The sequence below is a fragment of the Lithobates pipiens genome, unplaced genomic scaffold (genome assembly GCF_037356315.1).
Source record: "Lithobates pipiens isolate NorthernLeopardFrog02 unplaced genomic scaffold, aLitPip1_a1.2 Scaffold_8, whole genome shotgun sequence".
Classification (NCBI taxonomy): domain Eukaryota; kingdom Metazoa; phylum Chordata; class Amphibia; order Anura; family Ranidae; genus Lithobates; species Lithobates pipiens.
In genome coordinates, this window is record NW_027507903.1 from 289,422,353 (window position 1) to 289,441,193 (window position 18,841).

An 18,841-nucleotide genomic window follows, 5' to 3' on the forward strand; every position below is an offset into this window, starting at 1 on the left:
TTCACGGAGTGAATCATGTCTATAACCTGAATCTTTCTTTCCTCTTCACAGAATCTTGCATTCTTCGTCATGGAATACCTAAGTGGTGGAGACCTGGAGAACTTCTTAAAGAAGAGGGCACCAGTAAATATTGAGACAGCAAGGTAAGGCATGGAACCATGATAATAGGGATGAAGGTAGAACATAGTACTGTACATCGATCACATCTCATGCCCTGTACACACGGTCGGACATTCCGACTACAAAATCTGTCTGATTTTTTCAGACAAATTTTTGCCCAAGCTTGTCTTGCATACACATGGTTGCACAAAGTCGTCGTAAAATTCGATCGTTCAGAACGTGGTGACGTAGAACACGTACGACGGGACTATAAAAGAGGGCAGTAGCCAATAGCTTTCGTCTCATGATTTATTATGAGCATGCGTGGCACTTTGTCTGTCGGAATTGTCTACACACGATCGGAATTTAAACAATTGGATTTTGTTGTTGGAAAATTTTAGATCCTGCTCTCAAACTTTGTGCGTCAGAAATTCCGACGGAAAAAGTCAGATGGAGCCCACGCACGATCAGATTTTCCAACAACAAGATCTGATCGCACATTTTCCGTCCGAAAGTCCGACCGTATGTACAGGGCAAAAGTGTAGGCTTGTCCTACATACAAGATTGCGGCAGGAAGGTCTGACTTTTAGTACATCTGTCCTACCACAGCTCTACCTATACATGTACAATCACACACCGAACAGACATCTCAGGCACTGGACATATCTTAGCAAAATTCTTTTTTACCCCGAGAATGAACTGTCACAATGTCTCTACAGATGCAGTATGTTCATATACATACTGTTATTATCCAACTGTTATTGGCCAGTTCATCATCCAGTGGAAGCCTTCAACCTTGCATCTGATTGGACAATCTCTAAACTTTTTCCTCTCTAATTTACAAGTAATTATATCATATGGGGGGGCTCTACCAAAAAATCTATTTGATATATATCTGACACGTTCTTGTATAATGTAATTTTTGATAAAGTTTGATTGTAAATGTGAAACTTTTTTTGTAGTTTTGTATGAAGAGGGGAAGTTTTTTTTATTGTCTTCTATACACTTTAGGAGAGACTGTACAATCACATACAATCATATTTCTCAGAATTTGCAAAATGTATTTGTTACAAATTCAGTAATTTCAAATATCCATATACAGTAAAACATTGCTATGTATTGTGCTAAATTCTGCTGTTACTGATAATATTTTCTTTCAATGAGATAAAGTTATTACAAGCATACATGACTATTCATGATGTTTGGAGCGATGGGATCAGTGTTTTGCTATTCTGTGGCTTAGATTATTATATGAAATAAAGCTGTTTGAATGGTATTCTTATATATAATTTTTTCTCTATCAGATTTCTCACCGCAGAGATCCTTTGTGGCCTACAGTTCCTTCATAACCGGGGGATTGTACACCGGGATATCAAACCAGACAACATTCTGCTGGATAGTGTTGGACATGTCAGACTCGCTGACTTTGGCTTATCAGCAACAGAGGTGCATGCATCCCAAACCCTGACTTCATTCGCCGGTACTTTACAATACATCGCACCAGAAGTGAGTATTGGATTATTTTGGATTTCCTCTCTTCTTGTCAGTAAAACAATCAGTACTGATCATTCTACGCTTTTTGATATTTTCATAGATCTATTTGGAGACGCCATATGGATTTGCTGCTGACTATTTCTCCCTGGGAATTATAGTCTATGACATGGTGACTGCAAATTATCCATTCAAACAGTCAAATACTGAGATACGAAGAGATACGAAGTCAGACACTGCTTCCGACACCGACTCATATGCTGACTCAAGCACTGCTTCTGATTCAGACACTGATTTAGATGCCAGCTCAGACGACAATCTAGGCACTGAATCAAACACCAACTCAGATGTTTCGGATGCTGCTTCAGATGCCGACTCAGATGCTGACTCAGAAACAGAATCATACGACGAGGAGGAGTTCTTTAGAGACTTAATCTGCAACCATGAACCAAGATTCCCTGAGGATTTTAATACGGATCTCAAGGACCTCATAGAGAAGGTAAGTAAAGACCATCTATAGCCAGCAAAAAAATGGCTATTTTATGAATAAATATAAAAGTGGAATAGCATAGTTATTGTCTTTGTATCATGGATAATCAAATTTTTGTATATTTTTACAGCTCCTGTGCAAATGTCCAGAAAGAAGAGCGATTCTTGTTAAAGATCTGCGAAGCCACCCATTTTTTAAGAGCATAGACTGGTTGGAACTGGAGGCTGGAGAAGTAAGCCCACCATTTACCATGAGCACGGTAAGTATATGGACCACACATGGGTCCAATGCAGTGCATTGTCCAATGCTCTGCATTCTATATTCTCTCAGCACCTGAGTGTGTATAACCATTTATAACAAAAAGGCCATCATTGCACAAATTCTTCAGTACTAATGTTTATTCTCTTCACAGTGCTCAGCAGACCTGACAACACAGATGCCAATGGAGAAAATCATAGAATCTGCCAAACTTGAACAGAAGACCGAATTATCAGAAGAGGATCAGAAGCTTTATTGTGGGTTCTCTTTCACAAGCAGCAGATGGGGAGAAATACAAAGGCCACAGGTGCCATCAGCACTATGGGGAGGTTGGAGGCCAGTATTTTCTAGGCATGTTAGATCAGCTAAAAAGGGAGGTTGGAGGAAGAAAGGAAGGGGGGGGGAGGGGAGGGGGTAAGGAATAAAGGAAGGGAGGGGGAGGAAGAAGGAGGGGGAAGGAAGGAAAGCGGGGGAAAGAAGAAAGGAGGGGGGAAGGAAGAAAGGAGGGGGAAGGGGGAAAGGAAGACAGGAGGGGAGGAGGGGGGGGGGGGAAGGGAAGAAAGGAGGGGAGGGGGGGGGAGGAGAAGGGGGTTGGGGAAGAGAAGGAGGAGAAAGTATCAGACAATACCATAAAGTTACAAAAAAATAGAATACTAGTAGTGACTAGCATAAAATGACCAATCCAGGGAGACCACTCCGATCATCCACACCAAGCCAGCAAAGACAGTCAGGCAATGTTAAGCCTATAGAGGTTATTGGTAGAAAGCCTTAGAGTTAGTAATTTTACCTCTCAACCATCGTTATGGAGCATAGAGAGTATAGTGATAAAGGTCTAGCCATATTGGAAACAGCTATTACCTGTATCTATGGAGATTGCTGGCGTGGTCCCCGGGGTGGGTGCCTACTCTGAACGGGCAGTCTGAAAGACGCCCTTTTAAAGCCTCCAACCCGGCGTATATCACCCACTATCGGTGGCGCCGAGCGGTGACGTCGCGGGGCCCGCCACTCCTAGTGCGCATGCGTCATGAATTTACTGCGCGCACCAGCTTTTGGTAACCATGGGAACATCCCTGGGCCAGAAGCACCGACAGGTCCTCCCCTAATCAGGGGGCGGAGCTCCGTTCTGATGGAGAGGCGCATGTCTGCCCCTGGGAGATTAACTCCTAATGCCTGTGAGCTGCTAGTGGACGATCCCCGATGTCAGCCATGCCAGATGGATTTATACAAATACGTTCCTTAAACAGATACAATGTTTACCAGGAATAATATTCTATTCTATGTAGTGATTCACAGAGTATCAAAGAAAAAAATCTCACCAAAGATAATAATGGAATAATCTATGATAAATCAAAAACAAATTAACAATTAAAAATAACAAAACAAATAAAACACAGTTCCACAGATTGGGCACAGCGATCTTTATAATCAGCTTACGGAATTAAGGAGCTCTAATCCAGAAAAAATTCAATTTAATAGCTCTCAGGTAATAACAAAGAGGAGATGATCAATTTAAATGGACAAAAATTTGACATAATTAACGAGGATGAGGATACCAACATTAGATATCAATATCTATTTAGGCATTCCATCGACTATATATTTTCTGGGCATGTTAGATCAGCTAAAAAGGGAGGTTGGAGGCTGGTCCTTTATTAGGCGTGTGTTGGACTGGCTATAGGGGAGGTTGGAGGCCAGTATTTTCAAGGCATGTATTAGATCAGCTAAAATGGGAGGTTGGAGGCTGGTACTTTTTTCAGGTGTGTGTTGGACTGGTTATAAGGGGAGGTGGAAGGCTGGTATTTTTTATTTCTTTTGGCATTAGATGTGCATCAAACCAGCAATAAAACATTGTCTGCAATAATATGACATCACTCTCACAATAAATGGTGAAAATAATATTTTTGAGTTCTACAAGCACCCAACACTTAGAATAGTCATAGGCATTAACCCTGAAAACATTTTTGAAGGGACACAGAAATCCTGAGGTGTCACTGTTACCAAGTACAAATGATAAGGATAGATCCAGTGGGGCTCACCATTGTATGATAGCAGCATGTCCCAAGCTGGGAGCTCTTTGGGGCTTCACATATGATAAATACCAATATGACGTCCCACCAAGGTTAATTTCCCACCAGATGAATAGTATAGATGGTCACCCATTCCAAGGCGTAGTTCTCCGATGGTCTTGCCCACATAAAAAGCCTTGCAGGCACAGACCACATATGATTGCATATATATGCAACAAAAACCTCTGTTTTTAACAACATTCTTGAACTAGTTCAGACGCTCAGTTTATTTATTGCTATAAATGTCTCGATTTGGAAATTACGTTAGAGTAGAGTTAGGGACCACACTTTGCAGAGGGGCCTTGAAGTGGCAGTGTGACTTCACATACATACATACATACATACATATATATATATATATATATATATATATATATATATATATATATATATATATATATATATATATATATATATAGGGCTGTTACTGATTAAAATGTTCGCGTTCGATTAATCGATTTTTTTTAATCGATTAATCGACTAATTTCGAGTAATTATAATACACATACAGATCCAACTACTTTTAGCTGATCTCCTTGCATTGCAACTCTGCATTAGTCAGTGATAAATGTGGTATACACTATATACAATAACCCGACACTAGTTAGTTTCCACAATCCATGACAACTTCACAGTTCACACAAATACGTTTTAAATTCAAACTGTAGCACTGACGTAAGTCATTTTTTTTTCCACAGTATCGTGACAATCCCTCCACCTCTGGTTTAACTAATCACTCTCACCTTATGGCATGGACCCCTGTGCAAACAGGTGGTCATGCAAGCGGGTATCAAAAGGGTTATGGACCATTAAACTTCTCTCATGTCTCCTTAGATCTCAGCAAGGACGCCGGGTCATGGGTAGAAAAAAAAGATCTAAGTGATTTTTTTGATCGATCAAAATAATTTTGATCGATCAAAAAAATGAACGCTTAATCAGGGAATTAATCTTTAATTTCCACAGCCCTAATTATATATATATATATATATATATATATATATATATATATATATATATATATATATATACATACACACACACTGTAAATCTAATATTTTTAACAGTTTAGATTTTTTTTTTTGTATTTTATTGGAACAGCTGATAAGCATGCTGGAAATGTTGTATTGTATTGTATTGCTCACAGACCAAGGATCTTTGGTCTGGAAAAAAAAGTCAGCAACTAAAATTATTTTAGCTGCTGACTTTTTAATAAACATGCACTTACCAATCCAGGAATCCATCACTGTCCTCAACAGGGATAGTCCTGTGCCAGTTTTCGGGTTCCCGACCTTGCCATCTTAATTGTGGGAATCCAGCTGTAACTTCCTGCAACTTCACAGCTGCACATTCATGAGGCACAACTGCACTTTCTGAATGGATCCACAGCTTCCTCCTCCTGGGACATGACGTCTCACAGGAAGCTGAGGGCAGAAAGGGGGATAACTTCTGTTTGGCCAAGTGGGAGTGGGTACTGGTGAAAATTAGGCACCTGCTCCCTAAAAAAAGGAAAAACTTCAAAATATGGTGGTGGGAGTGGTTGGGGGATGAAAAGAAGTACTTCCCTTTTTGGGTGAAGCTCTGCTTTCAATGCCAAATCACATTTTTGTGCATTATTGCAAAGTATATTAACACATGAAGGCATATGTTGCCCACTACTGTGTGAATTTGTAAATGACTGTAAATAAATGATGTATACATTTCCTATTCCTGAGCTGTGAAATCCTGGAAGGAGAAAGTGGAGAGAGAAAAAGTCTCATGTCCGGTCCATGCTGCTAAACCCCAAGTCAATAGGGACTATTATACAAGTTGTCCTATGATCTCATAGTTTATCTGCAGCTGTTGAGTCTATATCTAAACCCATGTGACAGACAGAGCATCTCTGCCCCGTCCCAGGGGTGGATTCAGAGTCAAGTTTCGGGAGGTGCCCTACCAGAAAATACGTTTTTCTGCAGGCAATATATCTGGGAAATGACTGGTGTTGGCTCTTCAATCATCCCGGCACCATGGTTGTTATGGTGTCAGGATGATTGAAGCGCATTATTTTATTATCAAATTGTTATATAGAATGAATTGGTTCAACTCACCATAATGCAGCATTAGTAGGAGCCCTGAGCGTGTCACTTGCCACCGTCGCCTGACACCAGATGCGGATTTTCACTTGCCACGTCACTTGCCACACATTGCGGACTGTCACTTGCCACGTCACCTGCCACAGGTTGCAGATTGTCACTTGCCACACATTGCGGACTGTCACTTGCCACGTCACTTGCCTGCCACCAGATGCAGATTGTCACTTGCCATGTCATCTGCCATGCGTTGCGGACTGTCACTTGCCACATCACCTGCCACAAGTTGCGGAGTGTCACTTGCTGCTAAGGGATTGTCTTTTGCTGTGTCCCAGAGTCAGGCAGCAGAGAGATGATGTAATCTCTCTGCTGTCCGCAGCTGCCTGCACAGTGAGGGCAGGGGGGAGAGATGATGTCGGTTTCCACATCAAAATCTGTTTCCCCTGCCCTGGCTCTAGGCTGAGATCAGAACTCCGCCCCTCCAGCCCTCTGCGCCATTGCTCCTCCTACTGTCCCCCAAATGCACGGGGGCGGTAGAAGGATGATTAGCATTCAGGGGAGAGTAGGAGGAGCAGCGATGTAGAGGGCTGGAGGGGTTGGGTTTCCGATCTCAGCCTAGACCGAAAGCAAGGACAGGGGAAACTGATTTTGATGTGGAAAACGTACTCGGTTCAGCACCGGACTGCCCGCACTCTCACCCACCCACATCTAATTTCTCGGGGGGGCATTGCCACGTTGCCCCCCCCCCGGATCTACCCCTGTCCCGTCCTTGTTGTTATTTTATATTGTAGGTCTTGTGGTCACCTACCAGTATATTGATAGGTAAACTTGTTTATATGCAGCTTCTGCTATTCTAGTTGGCCCTGTCCCTTCTGTTCTAGGAATGTATAATTAACTTTAGCTTGGGGCTTGATATCCAGGATAAGCTAGAACCAGGTTAGACATTCAGGGCCACGTCGGGATCATAGGTTTAGAGGTCTGGTTAGAGTTCATGTACACAGGACATTTTTTAACCTCTCCTGAACGATTTAACGTGACAGCATCTAAAAATTTCCGTTAAGCCGCCTTTGCATCTACAAACGATTGTAAAAAAAAATAAAATTATATACAGCATCTCACAAAAGTCCCTGGCACACCAGATCAATGGAAACGCCCACAAAATGCCCCCGTTTTGGAAAGCTAACACCCCAATATATAATCTATGAAGCATAATGAGTCTTTTGAACAGTTCATTTTTTTCCAGAAGTTTTTGGAAAATGTGGAAAAAATAAATGAAAACGCATTTTTTTTTAATACAAAGTTGTAAATTTATAAGATATTTCCAATAAATAAGTAAGGTAAGGTGATACCACATGTGTGAGACTTTTTTTTTTTTTTTTTTTTATTGTTTATTTATAAAGTTTTTTCCAAAAAAAGAAAAAGGTACAATACAGTATAAAGAAAAAGCATTTCAACTTTCGATAATACAAAGCCATGTATATAGAAACGTACGAAATTGAGCGTACATACAGGTATGTTCATAAAGTAAGCATCTTCCAACCATGGATCATTCAAGTACAATTAGCATACCATATCATGTGATAAATGAAAGCGGAAGAGGATATATAGTTACGAATAACAACAATACAGAAAAAAAAGAAAGAAAAAGATAGCAAGGTACAACTTAATCAGACGTTTGCATCATGGGAATAAGGAGGTTTAAGGGTTAGCAGACTCAAGGGGGAACTCAGAGTCGTCCCATTTCTTCTATATTTTATAAAAGGAGGGTAGTGTATCTTCCGTTTTAGCAGTCAAGTGTTCCATCCTACGTATATCTGCCATTATGGAAAGAAAAAGATGGAATGTGGGGGGAGTGGTGGATAGCCAATGTCTAGGAATTGCTCTCTTAGCGGCCAGAAGGATAAAGGACATCAGGTTGCGCGAGGGTTTAGACAGTCTCGGAAAAGGAAGGCCTAGAAGGAAGTGCATGGGATTCAGAGGGATAGGTGTCATTAGTACCTTTTGTAAAAGATCCTGAATTTTAGTCCAATAAGGGCTAATAAAGGGGCAATCCCAAAATATATGGAAATGAGAACCTATAGACTCGCTGCATCTCCAGCAAATATTGGAGATGGCTGGGTTGCGAGCATGCAGCAAGTCTGGGGTCCTGTACCAAAACATCAAGATCTTAATAGCGGTTTCCCTCTGCACTACACAACGTGAAGTTTTGGATGTAGATTTCCATATTTTACCCCAGTCTAATAGAGAGATTGGTCGTTGCAGTATGCGGGACCATTTTTTCATGTAATTATGAGTGAGTTCTGTTAGAGGTGGGGTTTCCTGTAGGATTTTGTATATAGAGGAAATCTGTTTGGTTTCATAGGGGCCGTTGGCACACAGGGCCTCAAAATCAGTTGGTTTCTCCAAAGATAGAGAGGGGGAGTTAGAGTGGAAGAAATGTTTAAACTGTATGTATGAGTATAGAAGGGAGGTAGGCAGGTCATATTTTGTTTGCAGGTCTGAGAAAGGCATAAGTTTACGTGTAGCCGGATGTACGAGATGTCGCAACTGAAAGATTCCCGCCTGAGTCCAGGGAAGCATCCTTGTATAAGACAGACCATCGGGTATATCCGGGTTAAAGAGTACCTTTAGAAATGGGGGACATTTAGAGGATAGGGAAAACTGCTCCGCACATCTCTTCCAAATGGAAAGGGTGAAAAGCATTGGTGCTAGGCATAAGGATCTCAATTGAGGCATAAATTTAGCAGAGGAAGGCCATAACATATAGCACGGATGTACTGGAACAATGACCCCCATCTCAATCTCAGCCCACCTGCTCGGAGCCTTTCTAGAGATCCAGGAAGTCAATACCCGGAGGTGAGAGGCGTAATAGTATTTAATGATATCTGGCGCCGCCAGTCCACCTCTAGACTTTAAAGAGTAGACTACGGAGCGTGCAATCCTATGGGATGCATTATTCCATATGAACTTGAGGCATTTTCTTTGGAGAAGTTTCAATTGCGATATTGGGACTGGGATTGGAAGTGTTTCAAATAAATACAGTAATTTAGGAAGTATCGACATCTTAAGGACATTAATTCTACCGAGGAGAGAAATAGGAAGAGGGGACCACAGATTTAAGAGACGGGTTATTTCTGCAAACATGGGAGGAAAATTAGCTTGATAGAGGGAGTCGTACGAGGAAGTAAGATGAACTCCTAAGTACTTCAAGGAAGAAGGGCACCAACGATAGCTAAAGGTGCGTTGGAGGGTGTCAAGCAATGTTGGTGAAATGTTAATGGGTAGGCCTTCTGTTTTTGACTGGCTGATTTTAAACCCTGAGAGAGAACCAAAGGTGGAGAGAATTGTCTGAAGGGAAGGTAAGGAGATGAGGGGATGGGTGAGTGTCAGTAGAATATCGTCAGCAAAAAGTGATAGTTTGTATTCTTGTTGTCGCAACGATACCCCCCGGATGTCTGGGTGGGACCTGATGGCTGAAGCTAGAGGTTCTAAGCTTAGAATAAACAACAGGGGTGACAAAGGGCACCCCTGTCTAGTGCCATTGGTGAGGGGGAACCGCTGCGACAAGTATGAGGACAATTGAACCTGAGAGGAAGGTGTAGAGTATAGAGCTTGCAAGGCTTGTATAAAGGGTCCTGAGAATCCGTATCTGGAAAGGGCCGCAAACATAAACGGCCAACTTAGGCGGTCAAAAGCTTTTTGTGCATCTAGGCTTAGGACAATGGCGGATTGCTTGGTTTTAGTCAAAAGATCTATCAGGTCTATAGTCCGTCGTGTATTATCACCTGCATGTCGTGTTGGGACAAAGCCTACTTGGTCTTTGTGAATCAACATCGGTAGTAGTGGGGAAAGTCTGTTGGCCAGTAGTTTAGTGAAGATCTTATAATCCGAATTTAATAACGCAATAGGGTGATAATTATCTGGGAGTGACGGATCTTTACCCGGTTTAGGGATGACGGTTATGTGTGCATGTAGGAACTGTGAATGTGGGACGGAACCTTTGAGCAAAGAGGAAAATAAAGTCTGCAAGTAGGGATTTAGAATTGGAGCAAAGATTTTGTAGTAAATATAAGGGAGCCCGTCCGGGCCTGGGGATTTGTGAGCCGGCAAGGCTTTAATCACCTCCGCTATCTCATCCACAGTAATAGGGGCGTTGAGCGTGGAGTTTTGTGCAGTGGACAGTTTGGGTAGATCTATGGAGGACATAAAATCATCAAATTTTGTCTGGGAGAATTGGGACGTAGAATCTGAACTTAAGCAGTTATAAAGTTTCTTGTAAAATTCACCAAATACCTGGGACATAGCCTTAGGGATGTGTGAGACTTTTACATAGCCTGGCCACATACAGAGGCCCAACATCCAACTAGCACCTCTAGGCATTCTAGGAGTATAAATTACACACATAAATTCTTGACAAACTATTACATTGTTGAAGGCCCTTCATATTTCTAACTCGTAGCATGTAATGTACATACCAATTACAAACCAATATACAGTCTGCTGAACAAAGGGTAAAGACAAGATTACCTGCAGTTTTAGTAGTACAGTGGTCCACAGAGGAGAGCATCGGTCCAGGCAGCAGGCAGGAATACTGTCCACAGTACAGGTAGAGATGTTCTCAGCACAGCCAAAGCATTGGTCCAGGTAGCAGGCAGGGAGCAGGGTAGCAGGGTCAGCAGCAGCTAAGGGATCATCCATGCAGCAGGCAGGAATACTGTCCAAAGTTAGTATAGGCAGCAGGCAGTGATATGGTCAGCACAGCCAAAGTACAGGGAGCAGGGTAGCAGGGTCAGCAGCAGCTAAGGGATCATCCATGCAGCAGGCAGGAATACTGTCCAAAGTTAGTATAGGCAGCAGGCAGTGATATGGTCAGCACAGCCAAAGTATTTTCCCAGGGAGCAGGCAGAACCATAAAAGCTTAGGGCATCGGTCAGGAAATAATGGGGACGGGGTAGAGGCTTCTCCCACTCAAATCTCTTTGAAGCCTCTTGAAAGCCAGACCCTATTCTGGGAACACAGAAAAACAAAAACTGTTTTTCTCAAATCAGAACACTATTCTGGAGCCCCACACATTTGTGAGACCCCTATGTAGCAGGGTGAAAGATCAGTCCAAGGGGCAGGCATAAACATGGTCAATAGGCCCAGGTTAGTGCAGGTAAGAGGCAGAAATAGACGGTAGGCAGAGGCATAGTCCATAGTCCAAGGTCAGTTCACGTAAAAGGCAGAAACATGTTAGCTAAACAATGCAGACGGCAGCCAGAGGCATAGTCGATAAACAGGCCAGGGTCAGTTCACATGGAAGGCAATTATATGGTTGGTTGAGGCACCAGGGAAATATTCAGGACAGATATTGAAAACGGGGGAATGGGTAGTCTATTAGAAATATGGCCTAATAGTTTACAAGAGTGTGATAGTGTCTGAAGCATTGTCCGCTGCAAAGGCCAGGTTGGGAGGGACATTGGGGACAATGGAAACTGGTGTCTTTCCTAACTCCTCTTTTGGTGCACACCTGACATTTATTTTGGTGTCGTTCTCCAGATCCTAATGGTGGAATATGGTCAAGAAAATGGCGCTCGTAGTCTGCCGGCACAATCGGAGTGAATGCTTTCTGGGGGGATACTTGTTGATATATCAGGGCAGTGACAATGTCTTCAATAAACTTTAGGAAGGTGTTGGGTGTTTCTGTTGATTTTTGTTAGATGATGAAAGAATTATACATGGCTAAATGAAAAAAGTAAATGGCGACTTTCTTATACCAGAAGAGGGATTTTCCTGTTGATAAATAGCTTTTCATTGGCTCTTTACCCTGATCGGGGCTAGGCTTTGTCAGAGGGAAAAGCCTCAACCCTGATCGATGCGGCGTGCACCGCAATCTGCATAGTGACCAGCTGTGACTGCATACAGCTGGTCACGCTGTTTCGCAAGCTCTGCCACCTGCTCATTACCCTCATCGGGGAATGGTTGTGTCCCGAGGGACCTGCAGTAGTGGCGGAAAGCCGAGGACGACATACGACGCCCACCCAGGATGGGAGATCCCATCTGCAGACGTCATTTGACTATACGTGGGTAATGAAGTGGTTAATGAGTCGCATGGATGGTAAGAACTTTCTGGTTAATGTTTCTTTGCTATGAGATTTGGCCTTAATGTATGAAATATTATAGAGGTCCTTGTTGTATTTTTAGTATTTTCAAGGATAAGCCTCTGGATTTTTTTCCCCCTTTATTTCCTTTTTGTTTTCTTCTTCTAATTTTGCTATTTTTTTCTGTTTTTGTTATTTGTTCATTCATTTATTTTAATTTTGTTTTGTTCAAGTGGAAAAATTCCAAATTGTTAGGTTTAGTCCACCTGAAAGGGGGGGGGGGGGGGGGTCATTGACTTTGCCCTAAGTTAGCAGCTGAATACATCTTATTTAAGACGAGAGTTGCTAGAAAGCCATTTTAGCTGCAGGGGTTGAAGGGATATTTTAGCTTAATGTTTGTTTTAGCTTATTGCCTGCCATCTTAGATATTGTAACCTATAATATGAGTATCCATTTTAAGATAAATATTCAAATAGAGTCTGTTAGGAGTTAAATTAAGAGTTAAGTTAAGTTCCTCTTATTGAGAACAAATGTTCGAGAACCATCTATTTTTTTCTACCGGCCTTTCCTGTGGCCAGTTTCTATATGAATTTGGGGGTGTATATTGTTTTATGCATGTTGGGCTTTCTTTGTGAGGTCATTTTGCCCTTATGAGCTGAAGTCCGGAAATAAATTGTCAGACCACTTTGAGAACTGTATGGTGTGTGTGTGTGTGTGTGTTTGAATACTACCTGATCAGAATGGTCTCCAGGCCTGCTGGGTTTGAAGAATACTCTAGGCAGATACCTTAACCGAGGGTCCACTCACCCCTAGACCACTCTACACCCCAAAGGTCTTTTTGGTTTCACCTTTTACCGGTTTATGCACTAGGTCCAGCGGAGCTAGTATCCCCAAACTTTACAACGCTTATTTACAATTTCCTTAATTAGTTCTTAGTCAGCGTAATTCAAAAATGTGCATTTATTTGTACACATTTAAATAGAAAAGAATACTTACAAAAATAGTACAATAATAATCATTAGTATATGGAAGATTTCAGGTTATGCCATGTGGCCTCTATTGTCTATAATGGCGGAATAACCCTTTGAATGCTGAATTTAGCTAAGATGTGTTTCTGAGATGTTCCTTCTAGCTGCAGAAATGTTCAAGAGGAAGTCTGCTCTCCAATCTTATGATTATATCAGAAAGCTTCTAATTTCGCGCCGAAAGATAGCTCCTCCTTTACAAAAGTGTGGGCTAATGAGTGGTTACCATAGTAAAGCTACCATATGTTATTCTAATGACAGGATGTAGGGGGGAAGGGAAAGCTTTAGACTTTAAACATCCTCTCATTTACATACATAGATTTCTAAAAGCATATATATAAAATATACAATATTTCTCAAAATCCTGACAGGTTTTAAATGTTTACTTTTTCAATTATCGCAAGTCATAACATAGAATTAATTGATTCAAAGTTTTCTTTCACACAGTATGGAATATTCATATTCTAAATAAAGTATAATAAAGCCAATTAAAATTTAGATATTAAGAATATAACAGCGTCGGTTTTTGTCCGTCGGACTAGCATACACACGAGCCGATTTCTCGGTAGGAACTGGGTCCGGCGGAGTTCTGGCGGAAAAATTTGAAACATGTTCCATTTCTAAAGTCTGTCAGACTTTTGCAAATCAAAAGTCCGCTGCAGCCCACACACGATCGAACGGTCTGCCGGAATTATTCCGTCGGACTTTTGATGTTGAAAAGTCCGGTCGTGTGTACGCGGCATTAGAGCGATGCAGTGCCTTATCACAAAAAATGGCCTGGTCATTAAGGGGTAAATCCTTCTGGGGCTGAGTTGGTTAAGGGAACAGGATTTTTGTTTTGGGGATGGTTAACGCTTTAACAATGTCCTGGGCTGCAGAGTCCAATGAATAAGCAAAAACGGTACAGTGGCTCTCTCAAGTCCAGGTAGGTGTTCATTGATTTTATGTTAAAATGAGAGCCATCACAATGTGGTTGCATTTAACTTTTCACATTGGGGGGGGTTGACAGATACCATCTGACCAATCATACGGGTCTAAGAGGTGGTTATCGGAATGTCACTATGTTTATGACAAAATCCTGGATACAGTTTTCTATAAGTATTTATATGTCTGAATATCTGCAGGGTACAATTGACTGCCTTGAATATTAGCCAGCATGAAATTAGCTTTGAAATGGATATAGACATGACAGATTTCAGATATCTGCCCAACCTACCACCCAAGGACCGTCATGGGGACGTGGCTTAGCACACACCCTGCGAGAGACCATACATCCCTGGGTGGTAACCAGGGCCTCAACACAACAGAACATCAACTGAAGAAAACATTACGACTGCTTCCGACCCAAGGGTGAGAGCCCAGTGGCGAAAAGACATCAGCACCAATCAACCAGCCCCCAACAACGGCCGGGCTGATGGAAGTGAGTGCAAGCATGGTTGATATTGGTATGGATGACAAGACCTCCCAACCTGAAACACAAACTAGAGAAATGACAGACAACCAGACAGGAGAACAACAATGCCCCCCCCCCCCCCGCCTACCTAAGAATGAAACATGAGCAGAAATGTCAATACCACTGCGCGTGAATGAACCTGACGATGAACCCCCCTGCCCCCATGTGAGTGGTAAGTGAGCCTGAGTAACCTGCAGCACAGAGACAGGTAATTAACTGAAAACTCAGGGCTAGTGTACCCACAGGCCGTGGTGGGTAATCGTATGGATGTGGTGAATGCACATGCATCGTATGACGTATGGTATACGAGCGAGAAGATTGTGGACAACAACCAATTAACAAACGAAACCTCAGCCCATATGGATCTGTAGACGTGACAGATCCTGACATGTGAGCCCTAACTACCTGACCCAGGTACAAACATGACACAGACACGATAGGACATGACAAACAATGAAGACAAAAGGACTACCAGAGTATGCCATCAAGGCTGAAATACTATGACAGACATACTGGGCAGCAACACAAAGGCATCAACAACGCTATGACAGAAAACAACGCTATGACAGAGACAACGCCATGACAGAAACGCTGAAACTTAATGCTGATGCAGAAACGTAGAGACAGAAATCCAGGGGCAGAACGCAATGACAGCAAACCAAGACTGAAACGCTGAGGCATAAATGCAACGCCAGAAATCCTGGGGCAGAAACGCTATAACATGTGCATGTGGATTTTGTGAACACAAGTGGATTTTTTGAACTAAAGTGGAGAGTTAATAACCAGGAGTTAAGACAGGAGTCTCTAACCTCTATTCTACCTCCATCCTCCCCTCCATTTTAAAGATCCCACTGCAAGGGGCAACCAGACCGCTCTCCAGAAACGTCAGGCTAACAGCAAGCCAGATTCACCGGAACCAGAGTGTTTAACGGGGACCACCGCAGCCAGGTAAGCTCGCACCTCCACTCCCCCCCAGTGATTGTTCCAGGGACTCTGTCCGACCGCCTACGGGGGTCAGGAAGGAATTTTTGCCCCACTGGTGCGTTTGGCTGCAACTGTCAGGGGGTTTTTTCGCCTTCCTCTGGAACAATCAGGAACAACCGTAGGTTAGCATACCCCTACCTCCGGCCTCCATTCCATTTTTCACGCTATCCTAGGACGACTATTCCAGATCACAGCCAGACTTCTTTTCTGAGCGGAGACCTTCACCTTAAGTAAAGGTAGCCGGAACAGCCAGCAACCGAATACAACAACTCCTTCCGCATCCATATAGGCATCCCCTGATCAACTTGCGCGCTAATAGCCTCAAGCACGGCGGCAAGTCTGATACCTAGCCCCTCCTCAGGATCAATACCCTGATCAGGATCATCATCTTAGGCCCATAGTACCATCAACAGCATCCACAAACCATGTGCTACTTCAAATACTCAGCTGAAGTTCTGCACAGACTAAGGAACATCAACACCACATTGCCATCTTCCATACAAAAAATACTTCAAAGAGAACAACTATTAAAAACCAGACGACAAGCAGCTCCCAACCACAGGAATACATCTACTCGACCACTACAATTAGATTGCTCCTTGATTAATGCCAGGTCTGCAGTCAAACATAGACTGGAAGTACACGACTTCATCATCGAGAACAATGTAGACTGCCTCTTCATCACCAAAAGCTGGTTAACCTCTGACTGCAACACCATCCTCACCGAATTGGTGCCGGAAAACTACAGGATCCTAACCAAACACCGGATAGGGAAAAAAGGAGGAGGCCTAGCAGTGATCTTTAAAGGTCACCTGGATCTCACTAAACCATCATCTCAGAACCCAGTGCCTTTTATGGAAACCCTGACGCTACATCTTCAAACAACACCCCATGACACCACTCATAGTCTACTGTGCTACAGACCACCGGGACCAAAGTCCAATCTTCTTTCACCCCTCACGGAATCCTTTGCAATGCACACCCTAAAATTCAAAAATTTCCTGGCACTCGGAGATTTCAACCTTTGGGCAAACGAGCCTAAAGACCCCATCGCGACTGTCTGCATCAATCAACTAGAAGAACTGGGTCTCCAGCAACTGATAAAGACTCCCACGCATGGGTCAGGACACACCCTGGACCTCATTTTCAAACAGAACATTGACGTCAACATACTCGACAACATAACTCTGCCATGGACGGATCACCACGCCATCAAATTCAAAATAGCTACCAACATCACCAACGAAAAACGGAAACCTGTAACAACAACGCACTGGACCAGATTGCATAAAAAACTGTACTCCGAATCCTTCAAATCCACTCTGTCCAACAAGATAACTACAATAACCTTAAACCACTCTACGGAGGAAACACTCAACTTCCTGAACAGGGCATTGCTGCAATCAGCAGATTCGGTAGCACCAAAACGCAGGGCTCTCATCAGGAAGAAAAGCTCTGGATGGTTTAATAGCTCCCTCGCCGTAATAAAGCAAGAACGCAGAAGAGCGGAAAGAACATGGAGAAGAAATACCACAGAGGAAAACCACTTTAACTACAAAGGTCTCACAGAGAATTATCGGAAAGCAATCTTCAAAGCCAAAAAAGACCACTTCTCATATACAATCTCAACGGCCGCAAACCAACCACAGGAACTGTTTAAATTGGTTAAGCAATCAATGAATCCGGTGTGCCTAGAACCCCCAGAAAGCGAATCCCAGGATTACTGTGACAAACTGTCGGATTTTTTCATTGATAAAGTCAAAACCATCAGGGAAACAATTTGTCAGAAGAAAACATCCAACCTCAGCCAGCAAATACATAAAGAGGATGTCTGCACCAACATACCACAACCGCCGAAATTTTTACTATCCCCTAATACCGTAAACACCGCAAAAAACATCATTAATAAACTGCGTGACAGTACCTCACCTATTGACATCATCACCACAAAACGACTGAAAGAATGCTCCGACATCGTGGCTCCAACCATAACCCACCTCATAAACCGATCATTCCACGAAGGGATTGTTCCCAGCATCCTCAAACAAAGCATCGTCAAACCTCTACTCAAGAAACCAAACCTGGACCCTCAGGATCCAAACAACAGTAGGCCAATTACAAGCCTCAACACCATTTCTAAGATCATGGAGAAAGCTGTAGTACATCAGCTACAACTTCACCTGGATACTCAGAAACTCCTGGACCCGCTGCAATCAGGCTTCCGCCCGGGTCATGGAACAGAAACAGCTCTCCTCAAGATTTGGGATGACGCCCTCGAAGCAGCAGATGACGGAGAGCCGTGTCTCCTCATACTGCTAGACCTAAGTGCAGCGTTTGATACAGTAGATCAAAATACTCTACTCGTCCGACTCACAGAAGTAGCCGGAGTCCAAGACATAGATCTCCAATGGTTCCCGTCCTTCCTAGGAAATCGGTCACAGACAGCGAAACTAGGAAAATTCCTCTCCGAAACTCGGGCAGTCACCTGCGGAGTCCCTCAAGGCTCTCCTTTATCACCCGTTCTCTTCAACATTTACATTCGCCCACTCCTCCAAATCATCAGATGCTCAGATCTCTGCTTCCACTCTTACGCTGACGACACGCAACTTTATTTCCGGATCAATGGAAAAAAAGATCACCAACAACAACTTGAAAACTGCCTCAAATCAATAGAGGACTGGATGACCACTAACTCCCTCCAGCTGAATGAATCAAAGACAGAGCTTCTTATCTTACACCCAAATCATAAGCCCGCAACCAAAACCTCCTGGTCTCCACCAACCGTCTTTGGGCAGACTATCTCCCCAAAGACCAAAGCGAAGAGTCTCT

General features: G+C 42.9%; 1 protein-coding gene across 1 annotated transcript; it reads left to right on the forward strand.

Moving 5' to 3' along the window:
* The first annotated feature begins 806 nt into the window (after nt 1–806).
* Nucleotides 807–12,071, forward strand: LOC143962080 (protein kinase C delta type-like). The gene is made up of 6 exons (XM_077471411.1): nt 807–823; nt 1,404–1,605; nt 1,694–2,089; nt 2,211–2,339; nt 2,493–2,645; nt 12,009–12,071. Exons 1-6 carry the CDS (start codon nt 807–809, stop codon nt 12,069–12,071), a joined length of 960 nt encoding a protein of 319 aa, XP_077327537.1.
* Nucleotides 12,072–18,841: the final 6,770 nt, after the last annotated feature.

Bases quoted from the DNA above. Each gene is read 5' to 3' on its own strand.
- LOC143962080 (XM_077471411.1), top strand. The intron at 2,090-2,210 runs GTAAGTAAAGAC...ATATTTTTACAG, and splicing joins TCAAGGACCTCATAGAGAAG to CTCCTGTGCAAATGTCCAGA. The intron at 2,646-12,008 runs GTGCCATCAGCA...GTCGTTCTCCAG, and splicing joins GAGAAATACAAAGGCCACAG to ATCCTAATGGTGGAATATGG.